General features: G+C 38.2%; 3 protein-coding genes across 3 annotated transcripts; 1 reads left to right on the forward strand and 2 right to left on the reverse strand.

The window, feature by feature from the left end:
• Window positions 1-1,673, reverse strand: LOC114359257 (uncharacterized). Its single transcript, XM_028313550.1, has 3 exons — window positions 1,547-1,673; window positions 936-1,150; window positions 1-161 (listed from the first exon to the last, which is right to left on the reverse strand). The coding sequence occupies exons 1-3, from the start codon at window positions 1,648-1,650 to the stop codon at window positions 76-78; spliced, it is 405 nt and encodes a 134-aa protein (XP_028169351.1). The 5' UTR covers window positions 1,651-1,673; the 3' UTR covers window positions 1-75.
• Window positions 1,029-5,758, reverse strand: LOC114359256 (uncharacterized). Its single transcript, XM_028313549.1, has 3 exons — window positions 5,627-5,758; window positions 4,850-5,031; window positions 1,029-2,330 (listed from the first exon to the last, which is right to left on the reverse strand). The coding sequence occupies exons 1-3, from the start codon at window positions 5,717-5,719 to the stop codon at window positions 2,117-2,119; spliced, it is 489 nt and encodes a 162-aa protein (XP_028169350.1). The 5' UTR covers window positions 5,720-5,758; the 3' UTR covers window positions 1,029-2,116.
• Window positions 5,759-6,216: 458 nt separating this feature from the next.
• Window positions 6,217-25,025, forward strand: LOC114359255 (TP53-binding protein 1). Its single transcript, XM_028313548.1, has 11 exons — window positions 6,217-6,513; window positions 8,005-8,138; window positions 8,490-8,541; window positions 8,620-10,744; window positions 11,062-11,221; window positions 14,243-14,333; window positions 15,398-15,565; window positions 16,505-16,695; window positions 18,262-18,404; window positions 21,089-21,308; window positions 21,831-25,025. The coding sequence occupies exons 1-11, from the start codon at window positions 6,459-6,461 to the stop codon at window positions 22,164-22,166; spliced, it is 3,675 nt and encodes a 1,224-aa protein (XP_028169349.1). The 5' UTR covers window positions 6,217-6,458; the 3' UTR covers window positions 22,167-25,025.
• The last annotated feature ends 2,722 nt before the right edge of the window (window positions 25,026-27,747 follow it).

Genomic DNA, 27,747 nt, shown 5'->3' on the forward strand with positions numbered 1-27,747 from the left:
CAGAGTGAGATAGAGAAAGTCCTCATAAGTCAAATATTGTCAGGTTAAATGCCACATAATTATACTCGTAGCAGGTTAAAATAATTTGAATCTTTTAGTATGCACAAATATGTCATCCCCGCCTCTTTTTGATTTCACAACTGTGATTTTCATTGTCTGCGCTGAAAAATAAACAGAAAAGTAAACAGTACAAAAAGCCTTATTTTATTCTTTCAAATTGCAAAATGAGCCCTTGTCATATTGCGTACTTTCTATACTACTTAATATTACAAAGAGGTAAAGTTTGTGTGTTTGTATATTTGTTAAATTGTAAGGGGTAATCTCGGGATCTACTGAACCGATTTTAAAAATTCTTTTACCAATAGAAAGCCACATTTTTGCTGAGTGTCATAGGTTATAAAAAAACCGAAAAATCCACGCGGGTGAAGCCGCGGGCGGAAAGCTAGTATTAAATAAACTAACTTGGTGTGCCCGCGACTTCTTGCGGGAAAATGTTTGAATATTTCCCGTTTTTGCAACAACTGCTCAATTGTTATTAGTCTAAAGCCTTCTTCGATAAATGAGCTATCCAGCACAAAAATAATTTTTCAAATCGGACCAGCAGTAATTCCTGTACATCTAGCATGAACAACTTTCGTTTTCGAATCGTTTGCGTATTCGATACTCAATCTTCGAATTAAACGATAACGTGACAATTTTGATTCTCAGAATAAGTTTCGTGCAACCACATCTCATACTATGTTCACTTTACGACACGTTCAGAAGGGCGCTGTTGTAGTTTTTTTACTAAATCTCTTGATGGCGATTCGAGTACGCAAACGATTTGAACTCGAAAGTTTTTCGTGCTAGCCGTACTGAGATTAGCGCGTTTAAACAAACTCTTCAGCTTTATAATATTAGTATAGTTAGTATACAAAGATAAAATACCTACTTACCACTACATTCACCCTTCGGCAGATAATTTTTCTTCCTTTCCCTCCTCAGAATCTTTTTGTTTTTCTTGTGAAACTTCATAAGGCTCTTTGATCCCAAAACTATGGACAGTTCGAAACTGTTCAGACGTCTTCTCAATTTTTTGTTACAAATTATTATCCTCTTCCATTTTTTGTAAGCAAAACTCGCATTTCTTAATGCCGTACCGTCTAAGAACCTGAAAATTAATTTAAAAAAAATAATCACTGAGTTTATGAGATTTATTTTAAATTTAAAATACCTACTCAACTTCATCGTTTTAGCCAAACGACGTCCACTACTGAAAATAGTCCTCCTCACTCAAGTCCTCTTACATAAGTTAGTACTGGTAATATTTTTTTTATAACAATAAAATAAAATAAGTCCACATAAATATTGTCAAACATTCTTGACTTTTATTTGCTATAAATTCATGTTAATATATTTTATTCTGTGCGCAGCTTTTTTCATAAGACGTGACTTTCACGACGTTCCTATAATTTCATTAGACGTAAAGTATAAAATATAACACTCGCATGCAAATGAAAAAACTGAAATATACGTCGCGTTACTTATCAAGACATGAGAAACTTACGAGAATATTCTCCAAGACAACTCCAAGGGCAGGGAAGATACATTGTCACGTGAATCTGTATGAATTATATCTGCGCCGAACACAAAAATTCCTCTGTCATGCATAATGTAAACAAAAGATTTGTGATTGTGGCGGGAAACGCGGGTAATAGATTAAAAATTTGGCGTTTGTTTTTTTTTAGGCATAAAAGTTAGTGGTGATGTGAATGGCCAGTCAGATTAAAAAAGTTTGAGTAGTTATTTAATTTAACACTAGAAAGACGGGAGCAGTCATTTGACTGCAATTTGAATTTCAAACCTTAAGCTCTGAATAGGTGGATGTTTCTTAATTAAAACTTTGGCAGTAATTTAATGATCTACTTACTCGTATTATAGTGTAAGTAACTCGTAAAAAATTTTGATGGTCTCATAATTAAAAAAAATGAAAGGATTTTGATGAAATAACAAAAATACTATTTGTAATTTTGAATATTGTTAATCGATATAATTTTCTTTAAGTAGGTTGAACTAACAAAAATAATAAGGTTATATTATTAAAAGTACGATAAAAAAATACAGCAGGCTATTACAATCATTCATCATCCACTTCATTTGGATCAAAGTGGTAGATTTCCTTGACCAACTTCTGGTACTGGTCCCTTCCATTCATCAGCGTCGTGGTTCCCTTGGCTACTAGCGCCCCCTGAGAGTTTCGGAAGGAGGTCTCCACCGCTGTGAGACTGCCTGGACGGAGCACCGAAGTCTCGACCGTTATCACCTCGCCGATGCGAGCTGCTGCGATGAAACTGTCAATGAAAAGAATTTGTTACTTATTTTTTGGTAAATAATTATGGATAGTTGGATTAGTAAATAATGTAGGTTTGAAGTTGAAGCGACAATGCGTCTTTCCGTTCTATACATGGCCAGAACGCACCCATAGGAAACTGCTCGTGTATATTTTGTAGTGCCTGTTTGTAAATCTGTGACTCCAAACTATACACGAATTTTGCGTAGGTAGGGGAACCTGTTGTACTTAGGCCAGTTTTTCGAATTTTGATTTTTTGAAAAATAATGGTGATAGTTAAACTTGTCTAGTGCAGTTATATTTAAATATCATTTAATTAACTACATAATTCATTCATAAAATTGTGTATAATTTTAAAAATTTGGGCATACTAGCTGCTAGAAAAAAAAAGGGAAAACTGTCCTAGGTACAACAAACCAGATGTACCTTGGACCGTGTACGTTGTACCTATTTAAATTTAAATAAGTGCTTATATTCGCTTCAATTTGTTAATTTTCTGTTAAATTATTATTTGAAATACCAATTATTACAGTTATTAGCAACAATATCTAAGTAAAAGTATTTTTTTAAAAAGATCCCCATCCATATTTTTTGCACTAATTATTTTTCACAATTTTTTGGCAACAAATCACTTAAGTTTAAGCCGGCTCTCCAGTCCATGTTTAGCCTTACACAATCAACAAAAATATGACAATATTCAACATTTTATCTAGAAAATTTNTCAGTGACCAAGGTACATCGCTAGTTGGGTGGTCAAGGTACAACATTACGACTACTTCACTTAATAAGCATAATAAACCCACTTCCATTTGAGCTTAGGATCTGAAACTCATATCGTCCAGTAGCTAGATATATAAAGATTATGTTCTAACTATAACCGTTTTGTCAAACATGCAACATTTTTCATAAATTGACATGAAGTAAACCTCCAAAATCTCACTGCGTCAGTGTAAAATATTAAATTACCATTTTTTCTTGTACTTGCACGGCGTCGGCGAATCTTAGCTAACTTCACGTTAATGTTGACAAATAACGTATGTAATACCCTAGACAACTTTTCATAAAACCGCATAATTTAAAAAATATATACAATTGTTTTAGGTACAACTCTGTCCAAGGTTCAACAGGTTCCCCTACTGATCGTGTATAGTTTGGAGGAGCTTAGTAAAAAAAGTCATTTCCAAACTATACTAGATTAGTTTCTACTACACCACTGTACACTTGATTAGAGTGTGTTTAGTTGATATTGATTTAGTAAAATTCAGTAAAATATGGAACTATATTTAAAATTACATTTATTTGATATTATTACATAAAATATTATTATATTACTGAATCTATAATAAATCTAAATTTTTAACACTATTGTAAGTGGTTTTTGAAATTAAATTGATTTGGTAGATTTCAAATTAAATAACAATTTAATTAAAATGAGAGAGAGTGAGATAAGAAAGTTCAACGTGCATTAAATACAATATTATGCGAGACTTTAAATGCTAGGTTTGTATTGTCGGCCGTTTGGTGTAGTGGTTCGAAACGGACTTACTATTCCGGAGGTAGCGGGTTCGATTCCCGCACAGTACAAACATTTGTTTGTATTGGACTGGGTGTTTTCTATGTACATAATAAGTATGTATTTACAAAAAAAATGTATTTAAGTAATGTTTATATCCGTTGTCTAGTACCCATAGTAGGTACAAGCTTTGCTTAGTTTGGGACTAGAATCGCAGTGTAAAATGTCTAAGGATATTTATTTATTATTTATTTTATTTATTAACTTTTATTTAAAGAACAAAATCATTTTGACATATTTCCATACCTACGAGAATTGGTGAAATATCAGCCCCAAAACAAATATATTTTCTATGGCAGAATAAGAAACACCAAAAAATCCTTTATCAAAACAATGACACGTGTCGAAAGATGATTCAATGTTTAAAGTAGACACGCAGATATGAATTAATATGTAATAGAAAGAGAGGTCAATAAGTCAAAATGACTAGCATGCAACTACTCACTCGCGTCTAAATTGTAATCACGCACTTATTACAATACATACATGATTAGTCCGTATGCGTACTGGCGATATATATTTTGGAGTAAGACAATTGACCATAATTATTATCTGTGATTGACCTAAGTCACTACAAAGTATACGCGAGCAGTACGCAGCATATGCGTACTGGTCGTGTATAGTTTGGAGGAGCTTAGTAAATAAAGTCATTTCCAAACTATACTCGATTAGTTTCACACCCTTGTGTTCTGGCTATGTATAGAACGGAAAGACGCAGCGACAATAGCCGAACTGTGAAGGTGTCGGACTGATTCGACCTCAGATCATAGAAAGAGAATTCGACCGACTCGAGATCCGAGAAACTTTGGTTCGAAGAATTTGAACTTCTCTAATGTCTATAGATTCCAAAATTAATAATAAAAGTACGATTGTCAGAACGTGTTATTACGTTGTTAATAGCTAGCAAACTACATGTAAATTAGTACTTCAATAATCAAATAACTTACTCAAGATTCAAACCCATGGTCCACGCAATTTTCCCCGTAGTTCCCAGGTGTGCGAACGTTGACAAAGCATCTACACAAGCCGCAATAAAGCCTCCGTGTAAAGTGTCGCCGCCATTGCACATGCTGCGTTCCACTGTGAACGTGCTACGGCTCACTCCAGCCGTTATGGAGTTTATTTTCACCTGCAACCAATAATATTGTTTAGGTTAAAAAAGCAAGTAACATAGAATAAAAATCCGACACTATAAGCCGAAAAAAATTTGTCCCACCTACCGGCCGGTTCACACATGGTCTCCGTTTTACTGTTCCGTTTTATCGTGTACGTTTTACACCGGTACCGGTTTGCTTTTTACATGTTATTGTAATAAGCGCCATCTAGGTACCGGCTTTTGAACCAAGCACTAGTAACAAGAGCTTTAGTAACGCCATCTTTCGTGTATAATAAACAATGTAGTACATCTATTACTCACTAGATGGCAGAATACAGTGTATTTCCACTAGAAAATTCTTATCCGAAGTTCCAGTTTATGGTATAGTAGATGACCCACGCTGAACTGTCCCACCAAACTCAATGACAGGGGGCTACCATCGTTCAACTATATGGTTTCCAACATAGCAAAAATCGGAACCAGCGATCCGGTAGGTATTGACGGTAGCGCTCCGTTGTCAATGTCGTGGATAGGACAGTTCAGTATTTTGGAACTAGTCCGATATGGCCCGATGAAAACACTCCCGTAATAAATAAATATCATACAACTACTTGCGCAAGTAACTTACCTGCTTTAAAATAACGCTGGTGTCAAATTGATTTGGTTTGAATTTCGTATACAATTCTAATGCCTTTATTAAACGAGACCCACGAGAAGCCATGTTTCTTGATATTAAAGCTATTCTGTTATCTCCTACGTTGTTTTTATACCCACCACTATCCAGCCGTTCAAAAATGACTGTACCTATAGCATTGTAATGCGTATTTAAATGGTATTTAATGATGACAATAATGGCAATTTATTGTTTTATCCGTTTGCTAAGCCTTGTCTACCGTTCTGTACATACAACTTGAAAATAAGTCCTCCATCATCGCTTCATAAAATCAATATTCAATATTCACTGCCCACTGGAGTAAATCCAAAAAGCATGAATTACGATTTAACTCGTATTTATTTAATAAAATAAACAATTTAGTGACCGCTGAAAGTACATTGTATACTTAATTTACATTACATTTTCATAAATGATACAAGTAAATAAAATCGATATTATTAAAATACAATAAATTGAATATTTTTAATGTCAATGTATCACTTCACTAGTCCACTCGTTTTACTAATCGATTATAATTTTTTTAACTAGCAACATCTAACAAATCAACAAGCGGGTTTTGCTTGTGTCGGTTTGTTCGCAGGATTATCGGAAAATAAATATTTCTCATGTTATTTGTGTTCCGGTATAATTACTCTTATTAGACCACAGTATTAGGTTTTATGTGTAGTCATTAGAGCTCCTATTGTTTAGATATGTGTATTATTATGCCAAATTACGAGTGACAGATGTTTTCGGATTAGAGCGCCACTTTTCGACTGAGTTTTTAGATAATTTTATTTGAAACATGGAAGATATAAATAAAACTAACGCTGAGATGGAGTGCAGTGTTTCTGAACCAGGTATGTTTATTCATTTTCACGTTTATCATAAACGATATCGTGATAACATTTTGACGTTCATTTACATTACCCGACCAAATGAAGGAGTAGCTCATGTAATCGCAAAATTGTACCCTACTTTAGCGATCCACAGGTTTTCTGCATGCTCATAATCAAATGTTTCAACAAAATTTATGTTGCAATAAAATTGTTTACCTGAAAACATGCTTAGAACATCAAGAAATAACGTTTTTTACTTCTGGTCTATATGAATAAGATGGGTATTCGTAGGACATCTTAACATGGCTGGATTATAAATCAAACATCAATAACATTTTTCGGTCACAAAATACGATATTCAAGGGATGTAGGTAGGTAGTTGAATATACTGAAACTGAATTATGAACATTATTACGCTTACGTAATAAGTTACATTGTATTTTCATAGTTGGACCCTATGTTTTGAACATTCTAATGAGTTGTAATGACGAAGCTTGTTGTTATTGTAAACAATTTGAACCTTATTGTGTAAGCTGTAAAGTTCACATTTTGGCGACATTTTAGGTTAGAATCCTCAAGTAGAACCTTTTCAGAAAAATTAAACAATTTTACCCGACTGCGCCAGAAGGAGGGTTATGTTTTTGTAAAATAAAATTAATGCTAATCTAACTGATACTGTTTGAACCAACACATTCTTTTACAGTTTTCCATGATTATAAAATTTTGATATTGAATGATAGTTAACTAAAGGTTAAGTACTACATAATAATTAATAGACTATGTTTATTCTACTAATGAACTCTTAACTAGGAAATTAATATTTCTTTACCTATAACTATAGTCAATACATATTTGTTAGTGCTAAAATTATAATTACTCGAGCCGTAAAAGAAGCTCGGTGTATCGGTTAACTTATAGGTACCTCTTACCTCCCAATACTGGTTTTGTAGATCTGATTCCGGTCATAGAAAAGACATGTCCTAACATGTTACCCAGTAGTGATCGTTCCAACTAGAACTTTATTAGCCTTGACGTAGAGATACATTTAAATAAAATATACTTTACATACAGCCTTGACTATGGAACATTGAACTATTTTCATTATTTAATAGGTTTATCTATATTCACTCTGTAGTTAGAACTAAGATTATTAATATAGTTTTGCATTGTTAATATTATGAATTTAATTTGTGTAAACATTTGTTATTTTTCAATTTGATCTAAATCTTTTGTTTTTAAATGACTACTTATGCAGAAATTCTCTTAATACTTATAATTTCTTTATGTAATTTGTGTAAAATTTTAGGTAAAGAATAATTAACATTTTAATTTGATCATCTACTTTTACTCTTTAATCATCAAATTAAGTGTCTACGTCCAAAACATACAGGGTGATGTAAAACTTGACTTAGAAAACTATAATATAAGATTATAACACCAACCATGTATAAATAGTAAACGCAGTGTACTAGTCATAATTTTATGATTCATCATATCATTTATCATCATCAGCTCCAAAAACATCACCGCCTGAAGAGTCCACCCCCACCAAGGATGTGTTGAAGGTCACACAACCGCAGTGCAGCCCCGACTATGACCTGCTAGACGAAGCAGAGATGGAAGTCAACTCCGGTCAAAGTGAAGAGGTATGGACAAAGTAGTTTAATGAATTGGAAAGTCATTCATACTCAAATATCCAGCTCGGGGATTATCTTTCAAAATCATTAATTGATTAACTATTGATTTGATATAGTTTCAATTTCATTGTTTGTAAATTAACATGGAGAGTAAAAATCTATCAATGACAAAAAAATGTATCAAACTGCAAAAATAAAAAGTTATTTAAAGTTAGCGACATTTAATAGGTACAGTAATAAATAAGACCGAGGGTAGAAGATAACTCAGCTATTTATAATATAGAAACATTTTTACTTTTGATGATGTTGAATTGTACTAAACTATTTTTATTACATTATAAGCTAAAAACATATTTTTAGGCATCGAATGACGCGAATGCTGCCGGAGCCTCGCCGGCACAAAAGAGTGAAGGTAAATTAATTTCATTATAGTAGTCAGAATTAATTGTTTTTAAATTATAAGAAAACTAAAAAAACTATACATTTGCAGCTTCAGCCAAAAGAAAATTAAGTGGCGAACCAACCGACAGCAGTGCGAAAATTCAGAAACTTGACCATGTTGAGCCTGATTCCACGCAAACCCTGGACGACGAAGTCTCGGAGATAATCGGGGCTTCCAAACGCTTTGACACCCTTGACGACCCCGTACCATCCGTCTCTAGAGTCCGCACTCCAGCACGATCTAGTCCCCGTAGGCTTGCCAAACGAAGCAACAGCGCAGATTTAGATAAACTTAAAACACCAAAGACTCCCAAAAGTCGACCCGCCAGCGCAGACATTACCAAATCCCGCAAAACACCCCGTAAAGTACAACTAGATAAACTTAAACCTGACCCCATTGCCGAGGAAGATGTCGCTAGCACTTCCAAATCCAGACCAAGCGTAGAGTTTGTGGCTGAAATAGAACCCCCAAAAGTTACAGAAATCAATACCGAAAACTCTGACCTCAATGACTCACAAGATTTCCAACTTGTCTTGTCACCATCGCCTGTAGAGGACGTTGATGAAGAAAAAACAGAAGAAAAACCTAAAGAACCAAATTATAGCAGCGACCCAGTGGTAGTCAAAGATCGGAAGGAAATTCTCGACCCAGGGAAGATTCACGAAACTCGAAGCGAAGGCTACACCTTTTCCGATCAAAACAGCAACCTATCCCAACCGCTACCGAAGGACTTCAAAGAGAAAGCTACCGATCAAGAGAGCACTGACAGCATTGGTTCTTTGATCTTAGAGAGTCCAGACCACATTCCGACCGTGGCTTCAAAGTTGATCTCAAAACTTTCCAATGGAGACTCATCCACTCCTACCGAATCGTCAGCTCAAGGAAAACATGGATTGCCAGAGAACAGCGACAGTACTCCTGATATGATCAAATTGAACGGCAGCAAATCGAAACGAAAGAACGAGTCTTTCAAAAACAGCAACTCAACAACGCCATCTACTATTTCTCCGTTACAAAACGGCCACTCATTGCCGGCCAGTACTCCTCAGATTCCAGTGTTTGACATTCACGTGAGCCATAATGAGGACTGTGAGTTCTTATCGCTGTATGTCGTGAGAATTGACAACGATCTCAGCATGGACATGTACAAGGAGTACCAAAGAGTTTCCAAAAGGTTCACAATGGATGGATATCAAGCTGATGTGTCAGCCACCAACTCTACCTCTAGCGTCACCAGCGGAGCCATGATCTCTCTGCCGAACAGGGCTTCGTTTTCTTCAACCATCAGCTCTTTATCCACATTGAGTAGTCGAACGAGCGACGGCAATTTTCTAGTGCCACAAGCCCCTCGTAAATCCGTCACGAACCCATCTACAACGGTTAAAGGGTATGATGCGTTGTTGAAGAAATTGCAAGAGATATTCTCACATGTTCGGGATACGTCAGACGAGGCAAACAGGTCAATTTCCGATGACAAGGTCTCAGTGGGCATTCAGACTGCACTGTCCAGTGACTCCACCTTAAGCAATGGCAATGCCAGCCCGGAAGAAGTAGGGAAATGCGATAAGGCAACTCCGAAGAGTTCGCTCAAGAAGTCCCGAGTGCGAGGTCGACGGCATATTGCTACAAAGACCAAGCGGGCTCTGTTGCCGACGCAGCTTGAGGAGCCAGAGTTTATGCACGGTATGAATTCTCCAGAAATGGTGCCAAGTAACGGGGAGAATGGGAAGGATTCGTCGATGAAATCTCCTAAGGAAGAAAAGCCGCTGTCGACTTTGGTGGCGACGCCTAAATCTGTGAGTAAGCTGAAGCAAAAACGGCGGCCGACGTCGCCTAGGCCGGTGACCCCTGTGGAGAAAGTTGTAGTCAAACCGGAGTACCCTGGCTTCGCGCCCGATACAGTTGTGCTAGCCAAATGGGTGGACAAGCGTTACTATTCGGGGAAAGTGCAGGAGATCACTGAGCCGAATAAGTACTTGATCAAATTCGATGATGGGCAGAGCAAGATTCTACTGGATGACTTCATAATCTTCGGGGATATGAAGACTTTGCCTCTGCAAGGACAGTCGGTGTATGCGATGGTAGATGAGGAGCAGAATTATGAACCTGGTCTGGTTTTGGGCGTGGAGGAAAACGATAGCGGCACTGTTACATACAAATGCACGACTGATGGGTAAGTTATTATGTTAGTAATAGACGAGTGAAGTCATGACGTGCATGTTTTGTATTATTACACAATAGACTCTTCAATAAGAAACGTCATTGAAAAGAAACACGTCCGCTTTTTTACCTTGAAGTTTGTTAACATTATTAGGTGAATGAATAAGATAAACATATCCATTCTCATATAAAAAACTTTGTGTCTAGTTTTCATTCAGATTCATATTTCTTAAATAAAATTGAATTTATTGCTTTTTATAAAAGTCAACAGAAAACTTATGAAAAACCAATGTGTGGAACATAAATCTGATTTTAATTCTATCCAAACAGGGATACTCTAGTCATGGTGACAGCTAGTGAGCTGTACCTAACGGAAGACCAAGCGCGGTCCCTGAAGGAGTCTGTCGCGCGGTCTCACTCGCCGTCTACCCCGTCTACGCCTCGCAACAGGCGACATAACAGGGAGCTGGACTTGGACAATATTATACAGGTAAGGCTTTTTGATAATACACAGTATATTATAGGCCCGAAAGTTGTACCTTGCGGGAGTCCAGGCTTTTAGTAGCGTAAGATATAGCTTAGGTCCGTGAGTGGTCCCTTGCGGAAGACCAAGCGCGGTCGCTGAAGGAGTCTGTCGCGCGGTCTCACTCGCCGTCTACCCCGTCTACGCCTCGCAACAGGCGACATAACAGGGAGCTGGACTTGGACAACATTATACAGGTAAGGCTTTTAGTAACTCAAGATATAGTTAAGGTCCGGGAGTTGTACCTTGCGGGAAACCAGTATTTTAGTAGCGTAAGATATAGTTAAGGTCTGCGAGTAGTCCCTTGCGGGAAACCACACACGGTCGTGAAGACTCCGTGTGATCTCAATCTCCATCAGCTCTGTCTACGCCTCATAACAGAAGACACAAGTTGGACTTGGACAATATTATAAAGGCTTTTGGAAGCTCAAGATAATGCACAGTTTACTTTCATAGATAGATACATTATAGGTCCGAAAGTTGTACCTTGTGAGAGCAGAGTCTACTAGTTTCTTCTCTCCGTGTGCTCGGCAACACATAGTAGAAGACAACAGTGAGGACCTAGATATTATACAGGTAAGGGCCCTCGCCCACGGCGACTTTTTGTAGCGATGCAGTCGCGTTGCTGTAGCGCGGTAGTAAGTAGCGCGTTGGCATCACTTCTGTAGTGCGTTGCAAATGCGAACTAACGCGCGTTAGTAGCGATGCTGTCGCCGTGGACGAGGGCCCTTAGGCTTTTAGTAGCTCAAGATATAGTAAAGGTCCACGAATTATACCTTGCAGAACACCTTGCGATCTCTTAAAATTTATAGATAAAAACGAGATTTCCCATCTCTCGTTTCAAAAATCCGCGATCAACAAGACGTTTTATCATAACAAAACTTAACAGCCAATGTCAATGTCAAGGCAACGAGATAATGACCTAAATAACTATGCGATAGTGCGATACGGCATTGGCATTGAGTGCTTCCTGTCGTGATGTTGATAATAGCGTCTCGTAGTAAACGATGTTTTGAGTGGAGCAGGTTGCATGTATTATGAAATGACACTTAAAACTAAATTTGAACCTAAATGCAGAAGCCTGTTATTGTATGAATTTCAATATTTGACCCTTAGCCTAGGCTTAGTTAGCCGATAGTGGGGTCGGAGATGGATATGTATGAAAGGGGTCCATATTCGGTTGCATAAAAAATATTGTCATAATTTAAGAGTGCATAAAGTTTTTTGGCATACTCATCATTTCGCATAACGCTCATACAGAATAAATCATAAGGCATATATTTTTTTGCCATAACCACTTTTATTATAATAATATTTTGGTATATATTTTTTCTGTATTCTTGTTTTTTTAATAACGATTTCTAGGCATAACATTTTTTGGCATCTAAACCAATGCCATAAATATTTCCATTCATAATATACAAAATACCATAATGTTAACAAAATATGAAATATAAAAATGTTATACATATAAAATATAAGTTAACAATTAATATAAATAGACAAACAAGCATGCAATCAAACAGCAAGCACGCAAGCATGCAAGCAAGCTGCAAGCATGTAAGCAAGCAGCAAGCAAGCATGCAAGCAAGCAGCAAGCATGCAATCAAGCAGCAAGCACGCAAGCATGCAAGCAAGCAGCAAGCAAGCAGCAAGGAAGCATGCAAGCAAGCAGCAAGCATGCAATCAAGCAGCAAGCACGCAAGCAAGCAGCAAGCAAGCAGCAAGGAAGCATGCATGCAAGCAAGGATGCAAGCAAGCAAGCATGCAAGCAAGCATTAGGATTGCCTTATCTCCGGCGCTGCGGGAAGTGCGGTCCTTCCGCTCTGGCGTAACATATACCCGGCATGCCGGCTGCCGGATATATGTTACAGCGACCGAGGACCGCACTCCCTCCGCGCCTCCGGCTTTTAAATTACACTCTAGTATAGGGCAGACTAGTACCACGTGGAAGAGACCACGGCCAGTCGGGATCTACATAATTCCAGACCAGGCAAGCTTAATGTTGTAAAAGAAATGTCGACTGTATATGTGCGTTATAATAGATAAGAGAGATTCGAGATCAAACAGAATGTATTTTCACGAGCTTAAGTTTTCTAAGAGACAGGTCAAAAATTAAGAACAAAAATGACAATGACACAGAGAATTTAGTTTTTACAAATCTATAGGCCGAAAGAGTATTAAAGGTGGAAGGAGGATCGTTCGCAACATCACAAATACATAATTATTTACTCTTCAATATTGGTTGTTCTTATAGACAATATTTATGACTTTAAATGTTATACATAATTAAATTATGTTTATTGTATTTTATTCAAAACAAACTTTAGGAATATAAAAATTATGTTCTTTACTTTTATGATTATTTAAATTATGGTATTGAAAATTAGAGAAAGTTATTATTATGCCTAAGAAACCATTATGCATTTAGAAAACTATGCATATCAAAGTTTATGCGAAAAAACTTTATGCAAATACTGTTATGCCAAACTAAATTATGATGAAAAATGTTATGCGTCTGAGAGGGCACCCGTATGAAAGTGCGTACATTCGGCACATTACACTGATTTGCTATCGGCCGATTCTTCATACAAATTAGAATCGGGTCCAACTATCGGCCAACTAAAAGACGGTGGACTGCGCCTAGGCTTAACAGGCTTTCATAGGATTCATACATGAATCATGAATGTCAGTCAGCGTCAAATAGTTCGTGATACCCAAAATAGCCATTAAGTTCGCAACACGTCTTTGTTATAATTGGAATAAGGCTGTGTTATCCACTTATTGGCCGCTTTGGGCGTGACGAAATATTTGAAACTACCTAAATGTGTGCCAGTAGAACAACCTCATGGTTAATTTATCGAACTATGAAGCCAGCCGTGGTTGTGGATTTGAATCCTGTTGGCGGCAAATGTAAGCACTTTTTCCTGGAGTTATCAATAAAATAATAATATCTTTCAGATGTAATAAAACTATTTGTTTTCACAGGGTCCTCGCAGTGCCAGGAATCGAGATAAGGGTGTATCCAGCGCTAAGAAACGGGTGGCTTCGCCAAAGAGTCCTAAAGCATCTACCTCAGGTACAGAAAGCAATAGTTACATAAAACACTTTGTATGTTTTATTATAAACTTAAAAAGCTGGTTTCATTATTTAAATTCTTATCAAAATAGAGGTTACTAAGAATGATAAAATAGCATAAAACTTTTCATTCATTGACTGTAGTTTGATTCAAAGTTCAGTCATTCAAAGGTCAGACTAGAGATGGGTAAGTGCTAATAATCCGATTAATAGCAATTGGCTAGTAACGGATTAAAAGCAGTTATTAGCCATTAATAGCCAATAATAGCCGATTTCAGATGGTAACCCTGCTATTAATGTTATACTAATGATTAAACATATCCCTTCATAGTTTACAAATGTAGCACTTGNTAGATCTGTCACTAAGTCAGTCAGTTTCTCCTTTTATATATTTAGATTCATTTTTAACTACAATGTCGTTTATATAAATTACATTGATGTTTTTTAGTTCTTTTTTGTTTCTTTGAGTAATATTTGATTTTAATATTGATTTGATTTTAAAGGTGGAAGAAAAAACGTAAGAAACTATTAATAGCAGGGTTACTAGCCAATGGATGGCTAATAATGGCTATTAATAGATAATAATCAGTTATTATCCAAACTAGCTGGCTACAAACCCATCTCTAGGTCAGACACAGCTCCCCCTCCCTGCCAAGCTTCCAGATTTAGTATTAGAGTGAAATTTTAAAAGTATTTCACTGAGCAGGTAATTAACAATGCTCATTATGTATAGGATACTATCTAAGGTGGTACATACCTGCCCATTAAGTGCCTATTCACTCTTATATTAGACTAGCTTTTGCCCGCGGCTTCACCCGCGTGAAATTTAGTTTGTCACATATGGTCATAAATTATAGCCTTGTTATTCTGGGTTATAAATAATAATACTGTGAAGTTTCAACAAAATCCGTTCAGTAGTTTTTGCGTGAGAGCAACAAACATCCACACAAACTTTCGCATTTATAATATTAGTAGGATAAGTATAGTGCATCACGACACCAATATCGTTTTATGATTTTTTTCCAAGCGCATCCTTATTTACTTTCTATTGTCATCAACCCACAGGCGTGAAGAGTCAAGCCAAAAGCACGCCGGTCAGTCGCAAGCGTTTAGCCAGCGAGAGCAGTGAGATAAGCGAAAGTAGCAACTCGGCACCGCCTGTAAGGCTTGAAGAGGTCGCTGGCGTCGAACCTGAGGTGCAACGCACTCCAAGGAAGATTGACGGGGTCAAAGGTCAGTTATACATGCGGTCAGAGGTCGGTTACAGACAAGACAAAGGTCGCAAGCGTCTAGCCAGTGAAAGCAGTGAGATGAACAGCAATTCCACGCCGCCTGTGAGGCTTGAAGAGGTCGCTGGTGTTGAACCTGAGGTGCAACGCACTCCAAGGAAGATTGACGGGGTCAAAGGTCAGTTATACACGAGGTCAGAGGTCAGTTATAGACGTCTAGCCAGTGAGAGCAGTGAGATAAGCGAGAGCAGCAACTCTGCACCGCCTGTGAGGCTTGAGGAGGTCGCTGGTGTTGAACCTGAGGTGCAGCGCACTCCAAGGAAGATAGACGGGGTCAAAGGTCAGTTATAAACGAGGTCAGAGGTCAGTTATAGATGTTTAGCCAGTGAAAGCCAAAGCAGTGAGATGAACAGCAATTCCACGCCGCCTGTGAGGCCTCAAGAGGTCGCCGGCGTCGAACCTGAGGTGCAACGCACTCCAAGGAAGATTGACGGGTTAAAGGTCAGTTATAAACGAGGTCAGAGGTCAGTTTTGACGTCTATTGGTTCCTTAAAAATACATAAGTCGCTATGCATCCTCGCAAATATCTAGTGGAAACGCAGCCTAAGGCTTGAAGAGGTTGCTGGCATTGAACCTGAAGGTGCAACGCATGCCACAGAAGATACACGAGGTCAGGGGTCAGTTATAGATGGAGTCAAAAGTTCAGCAAACCTCTAGTGCAAGCAGCTAGATGTATATAAAAATTTAAGTTCTGTTAACCTAGCAAAATTTTGTGTATCTTGGAAGATGATCAATTTACTTAATAGGATAAATATCTTGCCGAATGGTCCTAACCTCAAACTTGCGATTCTTTACCCTTCGTCTTGTAGATTTTACCAACAAGGTGCATTACAGCGAGTTTCATATTATATCTATTACTAAAATTATTATTATTTCCTTACAGCCGGGCCCGGCTTTATAAAGGGAGCAGCCAAACAGAACATCGGCAAGAAGAACTCAAAACTGACCAAGTTCGAGAACGACGAAGACACGATCTCCCAACTGGGCCCGATCCCGGCGGGCGACAACAAAATGTTCGCCGGACTACACTTCTTGCTGACGTGCACTGATACGCCTAGACGGACGAGGGAGAAGGTAAATATCATGAATCTTTTAACGCCCGTTTCCTATATTCAATCCTTGTCCAAATCCGGATTACAACTGTCAAATTGAATTCAGTTTGAGATTATATTTCCAAAATGTTCGACGCATTTACACTTTAATATTGTTTGAATAGTCTTATAAACATTATAAAAATGTAAATACATCAAAAACCGCAGATATTTTGGTCAAAAACATATTAAAATTTGACAGTTGATAATCCAAATCCCTCCAATTTGGATTAGGATTGAATACAGAAATCCAGCATAAGTTCGTGATTTCTTATCTAACACTAAGTGTTCTAGATTAATTTTAGGAGGATAAGAAATCACGAATATTCCTTTAGGTTCTGCTACATAAATATCTATTTTTATTGATATGTCCGAAGATAAAAAAAATGGTCATCATCATATCAGCCAATGGCAGTCAATTAACCAACTAGCGCCAAAAAGCATTCTGCCTTTTTCATCTATACACTATCAGCTATATTGATGACATTTGTCCATCGAGTTAGAGGTGATCTACACTACTTTGGTCAAGATGTTTTCACAGTGCTGCTGGATGTAAGCCTCAAATAAGAGGGTCAAAGGGCAGATTTTCCAAGTTTTTGATTTTGATATTCGTGTCCTTCGGACAAAGGGATCTCCTATACAAAGTATGCAAAGACGAAGTTTCAAGAGAGTTCTCTAGAAACCACCTTTTGTCGGTTTTACTATACATACGAGTAGATGGCCCATATCCAATTCATCATCGTCATCATCATATACAGCCACAAGACGTCCAATGTCGAACATAGGCCTTTTCCATATTCAATTATTTTTTACTAAAGCCTGGTCCGTGAGCACGTAGAATTTTGTCCAATGACCCCAAGCTACCCATCCTTATTGCTCGCACGTAATTATGTTGCTGTCGCGCTCGCACAATCACTGCGGGCGCCCGTCGCACAGTCGCGACTATAATTACGCGCGAGCGATAAGGATGGGTAGCTTGGGGTCATTTGACAAAATTCTGCGTGCTCACGGACCAGGCTTTAGCTTCGCCCGCGTGAAATTTTGTTTGTCACAAAAAACTTAATCGCGCGCGTCCCTGTTTCAAAAACCGGGATAAAAACTGTCCTATGTCCTTTGCAGGGACTCAAACTATTCTATTTCTATGCCAAACATCAAATCGGTTCAGTGGTTTAAGCGAGAAAGCGACAAAGACAGTTACTTTCGCATTTATAATATTAGTATATTGAAAACGAGCTGTGCCCGCGACTTCGTACGCGTGAAAACCCGTTTTCGCAACATTTTTCATTTTTGCTCTGCATCTATTACGTGTAGCGTGATGGTATATAGCCTAGCCTTCCTCGATAAATGGGCTATCTAACACTGAAAGAATTTTTCAAATCGGACCGGTAGTTCCTGAGATTAGCGCGTTCAAGTAAACAAACAAACCGAAGAAGCTTTATAATATTAGTATAGATGGCACACACAAAGCAAGTCGGCCTCGACGAGTATTGCCAAGAACAATAAAGAAGAAGAATATTAGTATAAATCATTCAATTATTGCATTTCCTAGAGTCAAAGCCACTACTCATCTGAGGAGGACGGCGAGACGGCGGGCGCCAGCGCCAGCGCCGAAGACGTGGTGTTCTGCGCCAGACCCTTCCACAAGGAGCGCCTCAAGGAGCAGCTGGAAGCCGGCGGCGGCGTCGTCTACAGGTAAAACAGGAACTTATGTGCTTGCAATAGGAGCGAGTTTTGTGTAACAGATTTGTCGATTGTTCGAATGAGGACACTTTTGGCTGGGTGAATATTGTGCACCTTATGTACTTGTAATAGAAGCGAAGCTAAAGACGTGGTGTTCTGCGCGCGGCCTTTTAACAAGGAACGCCTCAAGGAGCAGCTGGAGGCCGGCGGCGGCGTCGTCCTTATGTGCTTGCAATAGAAGTGCTTTTGCAACAAACTACTTTTCGACTGATGACACTTCTGGGTGAACATTATAGCATCTTATGCAGTCGTAATAGAGGCGAATTTGCTTCAAATAGTCTGATGTGCTGAAGAATGTGGAGACGTCGTGTTTTGCGCGCGGCCTTTTTACAAGGAATGCCTCAAGGAGCAGCTGGAGGCCGGCGGCGGCGTCGTCTACAGGTACCTTATGTGCTTGGAATAGGAGCGAGTTTGGCATAACAGGTGCTGGTGACTGTTCGAAAGATACTACACTGTGGCACCCTTATGTAGTCGTAATAAAGGCGTAGTTGCTAATGAGATGTGAAGACGTCGTGTTCTGCGCGCGGCCTTTTTACAAGGAATGCCTCAAAGAGCAGCTGGAAGCCGGCGGCGGCGTCGTCTACAGGTAAAACAGCACCTTATGTGCTTGCAATAAAAGTGTTTTTGCAACAAACGCGTATGAGCTGTCCACTGTTCGCAAGCTGTACAGGTCTGTCTAATGACGGCCTAGAAAAAAATGGTAGAGGTCGCAAATGTGTGACCAAACTCCTTGGCCGCGCGCCTGGCCGGCGAGAAACTTATTTTTTCTTTTTATGTTTTTTATCGACTGTCACTTTTTTCTCTTCTCTTGACTTTTCTACTCTGAACTAAAAGCAATGTAACTTGATTTTATTTTTACAATATAATTTTATTTTACACCAAAAAGCCTTTCAATCAATAATCTCTCGTAGTGTCGGTGACGTATTTCGTTCACAAGCTGAGAATAATGTAGCACCGTATGTGGTTAGAATAGAAGCGAATTTGCTTCAAACAGTTTGATGTTTTGAAGAATTAACGGGTTGTGTTCTGCGCGCGGCCTTTTAACAAGGGATGCCGCAAGGAGCAGTTGGAGACCGGCGGCGGCGTCGTCTACAGGTAAAACAGCACCTTATGTGCTTGCAATAAAAGTGCTTTTGCAACAAACGCGTATGAGCTGTCCACTGTTCGAAACATGCAAATAATTTAGCACCGTAATTGTTGGAATAGAGGCGAATTTGCTTCAAATAGTCTGATGTGCTGAAGAATGTGGAGACGTCGTGTTTTGCGCGCGGCTTTTTTTACAAGGAGCGCCTCAAGGAGCAGCTGGAAGCCGGCGGCGGCGTCGTCTACAGGTACCTTATGTGCTTGGAATAGGAGCGAGTTTTGACTGTCCCAATGAGGACACTTCTGGGTGAATATTATGCACCTTATGTAGTCGTAATAGAGGCGAACTTGCTGTGGGATATAAAGACGTGGTGTTCTGCGCCAGACCCTTCCACAAGGAGCGCCTCAAGGAGCAGCTGGAGGCCGGCGGCGGCGTCGTCTACAGGTAACATTCATCATCATCATCATCATCAATATTTCAGCCACAAGACGTCTACTGCTGGACAAAGGCCTCGCCCAAGGTTTCGACAATGAACGGTCCTGCGCTGCCCGCATCCAGGCTCTTCCCACGACCTCAATGAGGTCGTCGGTCTACCTAGTAGAAGGCCTGCTCACACTACGTCGCCAGCCCGTGGTCGCCACTCGAGAACTTTTCTGCCCCAACGGCCATCGTCTCTACAAGATATATGCCCCGCCCACTGCCACTCCATTTTAGCAATTCTGCGAGCTATATCGGTCGCTTGGGTTCTCCTGCGGATCTCCTCATTTCTGATTCGATCACGCAGGGAAACTCCGAGCATAGCCCGCTCCATCACCCATTGGGTACCTTATGTGGTTGCAATAAGAGCTAATATTGACAGCACGTAAGACGAATCGATGACAGATACTTCAGGGTGAATATTGTGTACCTTATGTACTTGTAATAAAGGCAAAGCTAAAGACGTGGTGTTCTGCGCCAGACCCTTCCACAAGGAGCGCCTCAAGGAGCAGCTGGAGGCCGGCGGCGGCGTCGTCTACAGGTAACCTTCATCATCATCATCATCAACATTTCAGCCACAGGACGTCCACTGCTGGACATATGCCTCCCCCAATGATTTCCACAATGACCGGTTGATAGCGGCCTTCTTCCAGCGCCTTCCTGCTACCTTTTTGAAGTCATCAGTCCACTGGTGGGTGGATGTCCCACTCTGCGTTTTCCGGTACGCCGCCTCCGTTCCAGAACCTTGCTGCCCCATTGGCCGTCAGTTCTGCGTACTATGTGCCCTGCCCATTGCCACTTCAGCTTGCTAATCCGTCTGGCTACGTCAGCGACTTTAGTTCGTTTACGGATCTCCTTATTTCTGATTCGATCACCGTATGTGGTTGTAATAGGAGCGAGTTTGGCATAACAGGGTTATGCTGGCGACTGTTAGAAAGATGACGAAACTGTAGGAAACACAAAAAACGTGTTACTTTAAGTTGTTCATAAATGAATCCTAAAAATTTTACATGAAGGCCAAATAATTCAATCTCGAACATAATTTTAGCCTTAAAATCCTCCCTTTTCTCCTCAGCCACTTCGACGATGTGCCAAAGAACAAATACTCCGTCTGCAAGCTCATCTCACCTCGTCCTTGCCTCACCGCCAAGTACATCCAGTGCCTCGCGGCTGACATTCGAGCAGTGACCCACGGGTGGGTCATCGAGAGCTGCATCAAGAATCAACTGGTGGACGTCGAGGCGTATCTGCTCCCGGCTGGGTGGTCCTTGCAGAAGCAGCAGCATATTGATTGGGTGAGTGGATCATATACAAGTATATTTAATGTCTCGCGGTGACCCACGGGTGGGTCATCGAGAGCTGCATCAAGAACCAACTGGTGTGGATGTCGAGGCTTATCTGCTCCCGGCTGGGTGGTCCTTGCAGAAGCAGCAGAATATTGATTGGGTGAGTCAATCAAATACATTCAGTGTCTAGCAGGTGACATTCGAGCCGTGACCCACGGGTGGGTCATCGAGAGCTGCATCAAGAACCAACTGGTGGATGTCGAGGCGTACCTGCTCCCGGCTGGGTGGTCCTTGCAGAAGCAGCAGCATATTGAATGGGTGAGTGAATCAAATACGTCTAGTGTCTGGTTGCAGTCATACGTGTGGTGACCCACGGATCACATCCTCATTCTTGTTGACATGTTAATTTGACAAAAAAATAGTGTCATAAATGGAATTGGTATAATTTTCACTGAAAGAGATCAACAATAAATGAGTAATAATTCGTTTCTTCAAATTATACTAAGCTAATAAAATTGCTCTCAATTCCAGGCGCCGTCATCAGGCAAACGCAACACGTCCTTCTTCAAGGACAAGCTCATAGTGCTATGCAGCGACAACGACAGCACATTCCTCAAATTTTGGGACCGAGTGTGCACCCTTGCGGGAGCCAACACGCGCGTGGTCAACGAAGACGATCTCAACATGGCCGGAGCCCTGGCCCTGGTCACAGAGTGGGACTGCCCGCATGAAGTCCAGAACAAAGCCAACCAAGATAATATCCCACTCGTCTCCACACACTGGGTCATCCAATGCCTGGTCGAAGCCAAGGTGCTTGACCCCAACGGTCATGCCAACTTCTCATTTGCATTTACGGAGCAAGAATGATCCTGGGACTTCAGAAAATACCTCATAATACGTGAATTTTGACACTTAGAGGTAGCGCAGTGACGCATAGTGTTAAGTGCAGTGTTAAAATGGAAGTGTAGTTTTAAGTGGTCCGATTTGGAAGTTGGGTTGAACTGGTCTGGTGTGTAGGTAATAAATAAGATTGTAGCTAGTGTGAAAATTGGCAACTATAGTCAAATATTTGAGAGAGACTGTGATTATGGGACTGCTGAAAATGGAAGGTTAGAAAATAAATTACAAATAAATTACAATTAACAAGTACATACTATTACTATCCGTGTATAAACGTAATAATTCATCTCCGTTTTCCAATATTTTCATAGGTGTACTTTCTATTTGTAATGTCACTTGTGATTCTCATTGTGATCTCCAAACTTAATGTATTATTGCAAAAAGTCCATTTAATATGTTAATCCTACATAAAACTAGTAATTTGGCATAAAATGTTGAAGAATACAATAGAAATATATGGAATGTTAGATCAATGGTTCAACCCTAGTAAAATTTGAAAATCATGAAAGACGTTTCGTCACTAATATAAAATTAATATTATTGACTATGTACCTGATACAACAGGTCCATTCTAAATGATCTGCAGGTATACTTATATCGTAGTTAAGTTATAATAAGTACAGTGTGAATTTTCCCAATGATCTATTCTTATATACTCTTAGTGTAAAGTTGTGCAAGCAACAAATCTGTTTTCTTGTATCAAAGAATTTGTCGATGTTTAGGGTAAGCTATAATGAGTATTACAGCTTGATTCATGTTAACTATAATATAAAAAACTTGGCGAGAATGCAATGAACCGTGGCTAAATGTAGTGTTTACGAAAGTTGGATATAATTAAGGTATTTAACATCTAATGTTTAATCTTACTATTCCTACGGGGACTTGATATAGTCATTTATAAGCCCGATTATTTAGTGGGTATTGAGTACTATAAGTTGTCTTTATAATATGACCTGGTACATTTGATGTTGCTTAAATATGTGGGTTGTACCTTTGAGTCAGTATGTACGAAGATACTATAGTAAATGTTGGAGCCTTTGTCAAGGTGACAGTTGTATTCAAATATTAAGTGTATATTCTTAGGTAGTCTATACAGAGGCGATTTAATGAAAACTTGTATTACTTAAAACTTAAATGTCAGATGCAGACTAACTTTTACTATGGAACAAAATCCCCATTTATGCTAAAAAAACATTACAAGATTTGAAACTACATTGATGTTACTTTCACAATTCAAGTGTTGATGATTAATAGCTGAAGATTAAGGACATACAAGATTTAATATTTTATCCTATGTGTTAATATTTAAGGAAAATTGCTAATTAAAGGTAGCATAATACCTTTTTGTGTGCATTTAGGTAATAGATGCAATTAGTTGTAAGAAGAAAAAGGTGATTTGCCTTGATAATGTAAGATAAAATGAGGGTGAGATGTGTGATCACACATATTGTTTTAAAATTCCGGAGGATCTACTATAATGTGGAAACCTCATCGAGCAATGTGCGATTGACATCAGTACATCTTTCTATGTGAAAAGAATTGATGAATCAGATTTGTGCGACTTAAATAAGTCTGAATAAAAGTAGGTAAGATTCTAGCTTAACATATTATTGTGTGTAATAATTGGTGAGTAAACTTGGTCTCATTTATACATAATCTAGTGGTATTCTATTTTTTGGCAATATTCCTAAGTTCTTGACAGTTTTATTTGTTGAAATTAATTTTCTTGTGCTTGTTATAAACAAAGCCTTTTTTCAACAATAATTTATAATATTATGTTCACATTATACATTTATTGAAGGATTTTTTGAAAGAACTAAGTGACTATTTATAACTAAATGTAGACTTTAAATATCCTTCGATAAATGTATGTTGTATTGCTAAAAGATGCTTAGTGATATTTTGACTTCGTGATATGTTTGGATAGTATTTTTTTATTTGCTCTTTAATTTCAATCATGTATGACATTTTTATTTTTATTTTCTTGTAGGTGGAAGCAGTAGGTATTTTTACTTTATTGACTTCTCGTCGCAAATTAGCTTAAAAGTAGTCTTAGGAGATATTTTTAGCCCCCATGTTCATAAAAATATTATTAAACAGGATGAAACTCCATTAGCTAATCTCCCGTTTGGGTATTCTTTTTCTGTCAAATCTTGACAGTGGTGTTCACAGCAGACAATTAGCTAAATGGTTGTTTTAATTAATTTAGTTTTTATGAATAATCGGGGAATAACATTCTACATTTAACTTCAAACTGTGCTATTTTCAAAGATCGATGTTTTTTGGACCATTCGGGAATTTATCAAAAAATTGTCACTGTATGTACGAAAATTAAAGCTTGATCTGTACTGTATATACCTACCGTATTTAATAAGTGTTACTAATTTAGATATAATATCTAAGACATGACTGTCAGGCGAGTCATACCACAAAGTCTAAAACTAATTCATAGTTACAATTTCATCGGAAATTCATAGCTGTATTTGACTCGTATTGATATCTGTAATTAATGTTTCAGAGTTATCACAAGATATTAAACTTTTTGGATACATTTTAATTAGTATTCTATTGAGGTGTGAATTAGTATTATCTAATGTCAAATGACTATGAATTTCTATATTTTGTCGTAGAGTTGATGTGAAATTTTGGTTCTAGTGACTTTTAGTCAATAAACATGCATTTTAATTAATTTGAGCTATATGTTGGTGGATTGACACAACATTATTGTGTTCTCGCATTTTGTAGTTGTCTTTATTTGTTTTTGTTATGTTGTCGTAATTTCGTTGTAAGATTGTATGGAGTCATGGTAGAAAATTAAATGTAATGTGTAAACTATGGTAAATAAAAACAGTGGACACAAAACTTTTCTTTTCTTTCTAGTAAGTAAAACATGTTTGTTAATGTTTATTTATTTAGGTTATAATCTTCTTTGGTTCACTAATTAATTATTAATTAACTAGATTTCTTACTCATGAGGTTGCCAGTTAGTTTAATTTCTGTTGCATTAAATAAAATTGTACAAAATTCCAAAAAAATTCACTATTTTAGAGCGTTGTTACTAAGCGCCATCTAGGACTCCAGAGACATACTACTTCGTCGGGCTTATATTAAGAAAGAAGTACCAACTATTGAAAAAGTCATTAGATGGCAGCACATGTATCTAAAACTGCAAATAAATGGTGACTGCCTACAAAAGCAATTTCTACCAACTAACTTACAGAGATATATACGTACGAGTAAGTTACTTGATCCATGTATTGTATTTAAATTATGGAATAACCTCCAATAATTCTATAACCCATTCAAGTGTCCACAAAGTAGGCAAGTAGGTAAGTATGTTACATTTTCTGGGAGTACATTACCTACATACGTGCTAAAAACATTGACAATCTAACTAGAAATATATTCTAGCTCAATTAAAACCCAATACCCCGTTCAACGAACGTTTGAATATAAAAACAAGTGAGTAGGTATTTATCGTACAAAACAATACATCCACTGTGTGTGACCTAGGGGTGAGGCGATACCAAGATGTTCAAAAGTGTATCGTAACTCTAGGCCAGCTGTAGGGCCAGGTTTAAAGGTTACCTTTATAAAAGCAATACTTTACGTTTTGTAAAACCAGTTTGCGTGGGGCGGTTGATGTCCAAGGACTCCTTTTGGAAGTTGGAATTAGTGACTAACTTTTACATAGTAAATAGGCATACTTAGTCACAGAATAAACACATACGTGACATTGTAGTGCTGTGAACAGAGTTGTTTTTTTCGCTAAGATTTTGGCTTACCTACGTGTGTGCGAAATTGTGTGTGTATCTACGAATATTGAGTGGGAAAACGTGTGAAGTGTAATCTTCTGTAATTTACTCATTGGTAACTTTACAATGGTTTTTACCAATTGATTGTCATATACTAAGAAAGCGTGTTCATAATTATTAACGCTTCAGCGGGACTGTCCAGTGAATGAGTAGATTCGACGCACTCCGAAAAAGTCAACTGAAACAGACAATTTTTTTTTTTCAAAGTCAAAATTTCTTTATTTGTTTAGACTAATAAATAGTTCTTACAAATCGTCATTTTGCTCTTAAGGAGCCTCTACATGTCTCATAATCTTTTTACCCTATCAGCGCTTCGAGACCAACATTTGGCAAGTGCTGAGAAGAAGCGCCGCAACAAACTCAGTCACCACTGTCTGCCGGTTAATATAAATATAAATACTTAAAAATAATTTAAGATACTAACTACCTCAGTGACCTCAAAATCAAAGAGTACCTCTTGGGGCAAAAAAGTTTTCGAGTGGCGACCACGGGCCGGAAGACGTAGTGTGGGCAAGCCCCCCACTTGTGGACCGACGATCTGATCGCAGGAGGAGCCTGGATACGAGCGGCACAGGACCGGTTGTTTTGGAAATCCTTGGGGGAGGCCTTTGTCCAGCAGTGGACTTCGTTTGGCTGAAACGACGACGACGACCTACTTGGGCTATGGAAGTTCGAAGCATGTAATTTAAACTTTTGTTTTCAATTTACTAATGCCCGTTTTCACCATCAATTCATAATTCTTGAGTGAGCCCTATGACAACGAAATTCATATTATGTGTTACCATAGGGGTCACTTAAAAATTAGGGATTGATGGTGAAACGGGCATAAGTCGCCTAAGTCTATAGGCATATCATTTTAAAACCTCAAGATTTTTAAGATAATAAAATTGATTTTTTCCAACATCCGTTTTGAATCTGTATGCCACAGTATGATTGCTTTATTGTAACTTATTTATAAGTTTACTGTATCGCCTATCGTAGCAGACACAGAGTTTATCGGTAAGGTTAAGTATTTCGATAAACATGATCAGATGAGAAACGTCTGATGAAATATACCTAATAACTTTTAAGTCGACCTTATTTATGTGTAATATTATTTTACGATTAACTACAGACTTAATATGTATTGTCTGCGACAGTAAAATTTGCACGTTTCGCTATCGTACGAATATTTATAAATGCTTAAATGTGAAAGTTTGTAACCATGTATGGATGTATGGATTTGTTTGTTTTTTTACGCCAAAACTACTTGGCGGATTTTGATGAAACTTTACAGTATTGTTGTTTATACGTCAGAATAACATATGGGCTATAATTTATGAAAAGCTGTGCTTGAATTTCACGCCATAGTTTTTATGTGTCAATAGTTCTCTGAACTTTTTGGTATGCAAGTTGCCTAAATCTTAGTGCGAACTGTACCTTTTGTTTTGTAATAAAACTATTTCGCTTTCATTTTAAGTTTTTATTTTAAATCTCCTAGAAATAAGGATAAGAGAGTTCACACCAATAACTAATATATAATTTCAAGACAACTTCTCTAAAAGAAATGAAAATGTACTTAGTTAGTCCTGAAAAATCAAATTGGAAAGTAAAGGAAAGTGGCTTGCCTTAGTTGCCAAATTGTAGAGTCGCAATTTGACAGTTGATAAAAAGTACCCTACCCTATTCTGTAGTTCCAATTTTTATCCTACTACCTTAGTATCTTGTGATCGTCAGTTTTCATGTGCTCTGAA

The sequence above is a fragment of the Ostrinia furnacalis genome, unplaced genomic scaffold, assembly GCF_004193835.3.
Source record: "Ostrinia furnacalis isolate ACB-3 unplaced genomic scaffold, ASM419383v2 OfSCF4268, whole genome shotgun sequence".
NCBI classification, from domain to species: domain Eukaryota; kingdom Metazoa; phylum Arthropoda; class Insecta; order Lepidoptera; family Crambidae; genus Ostrinia; species Ostrinia furnacalis.

What these genes read in the sequence shown, in the direction of transcription:
- LOC114359257 (XM_028313550.1), bottom strand. Translation starts at nt 1,650, where the DNA reads ATGCATGACAGAGGAATTTTTGTGTTCGGCGCAGATATAATTCATACA. An exon ending in TTGTCTTGGAGAATATTCTC is followed by an intron (nt 1,151 to 1,546) that starts GTAAGTTTCTCA and finishes ATTAATTTTCAG; the next exon opens with GTTCTTAGACGGTACGGCAT. An exon ending in GCCGAAGGGTGAATGTAGTG is followed by an intron (nt 162 to 935) that starts GTAAGTAGGTAT and finishes TTTATTTTTCAG; the next exon opens with CGCAGACAATGAAAATCACA.
- LOC114359256 (XM_028313549.1), bottom strand. Translation starts at nt 5,719, where the DNA reads ATGGCTTCTCGTGGGTCTCGTTTAATAAAGGCATTAGAATTGTATACG. An exon ending in CCAGCGTTATTTTAAAGCAG is followed by an intron (nt 5,032 to 5,626) that starts GTAAGTTACTTG and finishes TATTGGTTGCAG; the next exon opens with GTGAAAATAAACTCCATAAC. An exon ending in ACCATGGGTTTGAATCTTGA is followed by an intron (nt 2,331 to 4,849) that starts GTAAGTTATTTG and finishes TTTCATTGACAG; the next exon opens with TTTCATCGCAGCAGCTCGCA.
- LOC114359255 (XM_028313548.1), top strand. Translation starts at nt 6,459, where the DNA reads ATGGAAGATATAAATAAAACTAACGCTGAGATGGAGTGCAGTGTTTCT. An exon ending in GTGCAGTGTTTCTGAACCAG is followed by an intron (nt 6,514 to 8,004) that starts GTATGTTTATTC and finishes TATCATCATCAG; the next exon opens with CTCCAAAAACATCACCGCCT. An exon ending in GGCGGCGGCGTCGTCTACAG is followed by an intron (nt 18,405 to 21,088) that starts GTAAAACAGGAA and finishes TTTTCTCCTCAG; the next exon opens with CCACTTCGACGATGTGCCAA.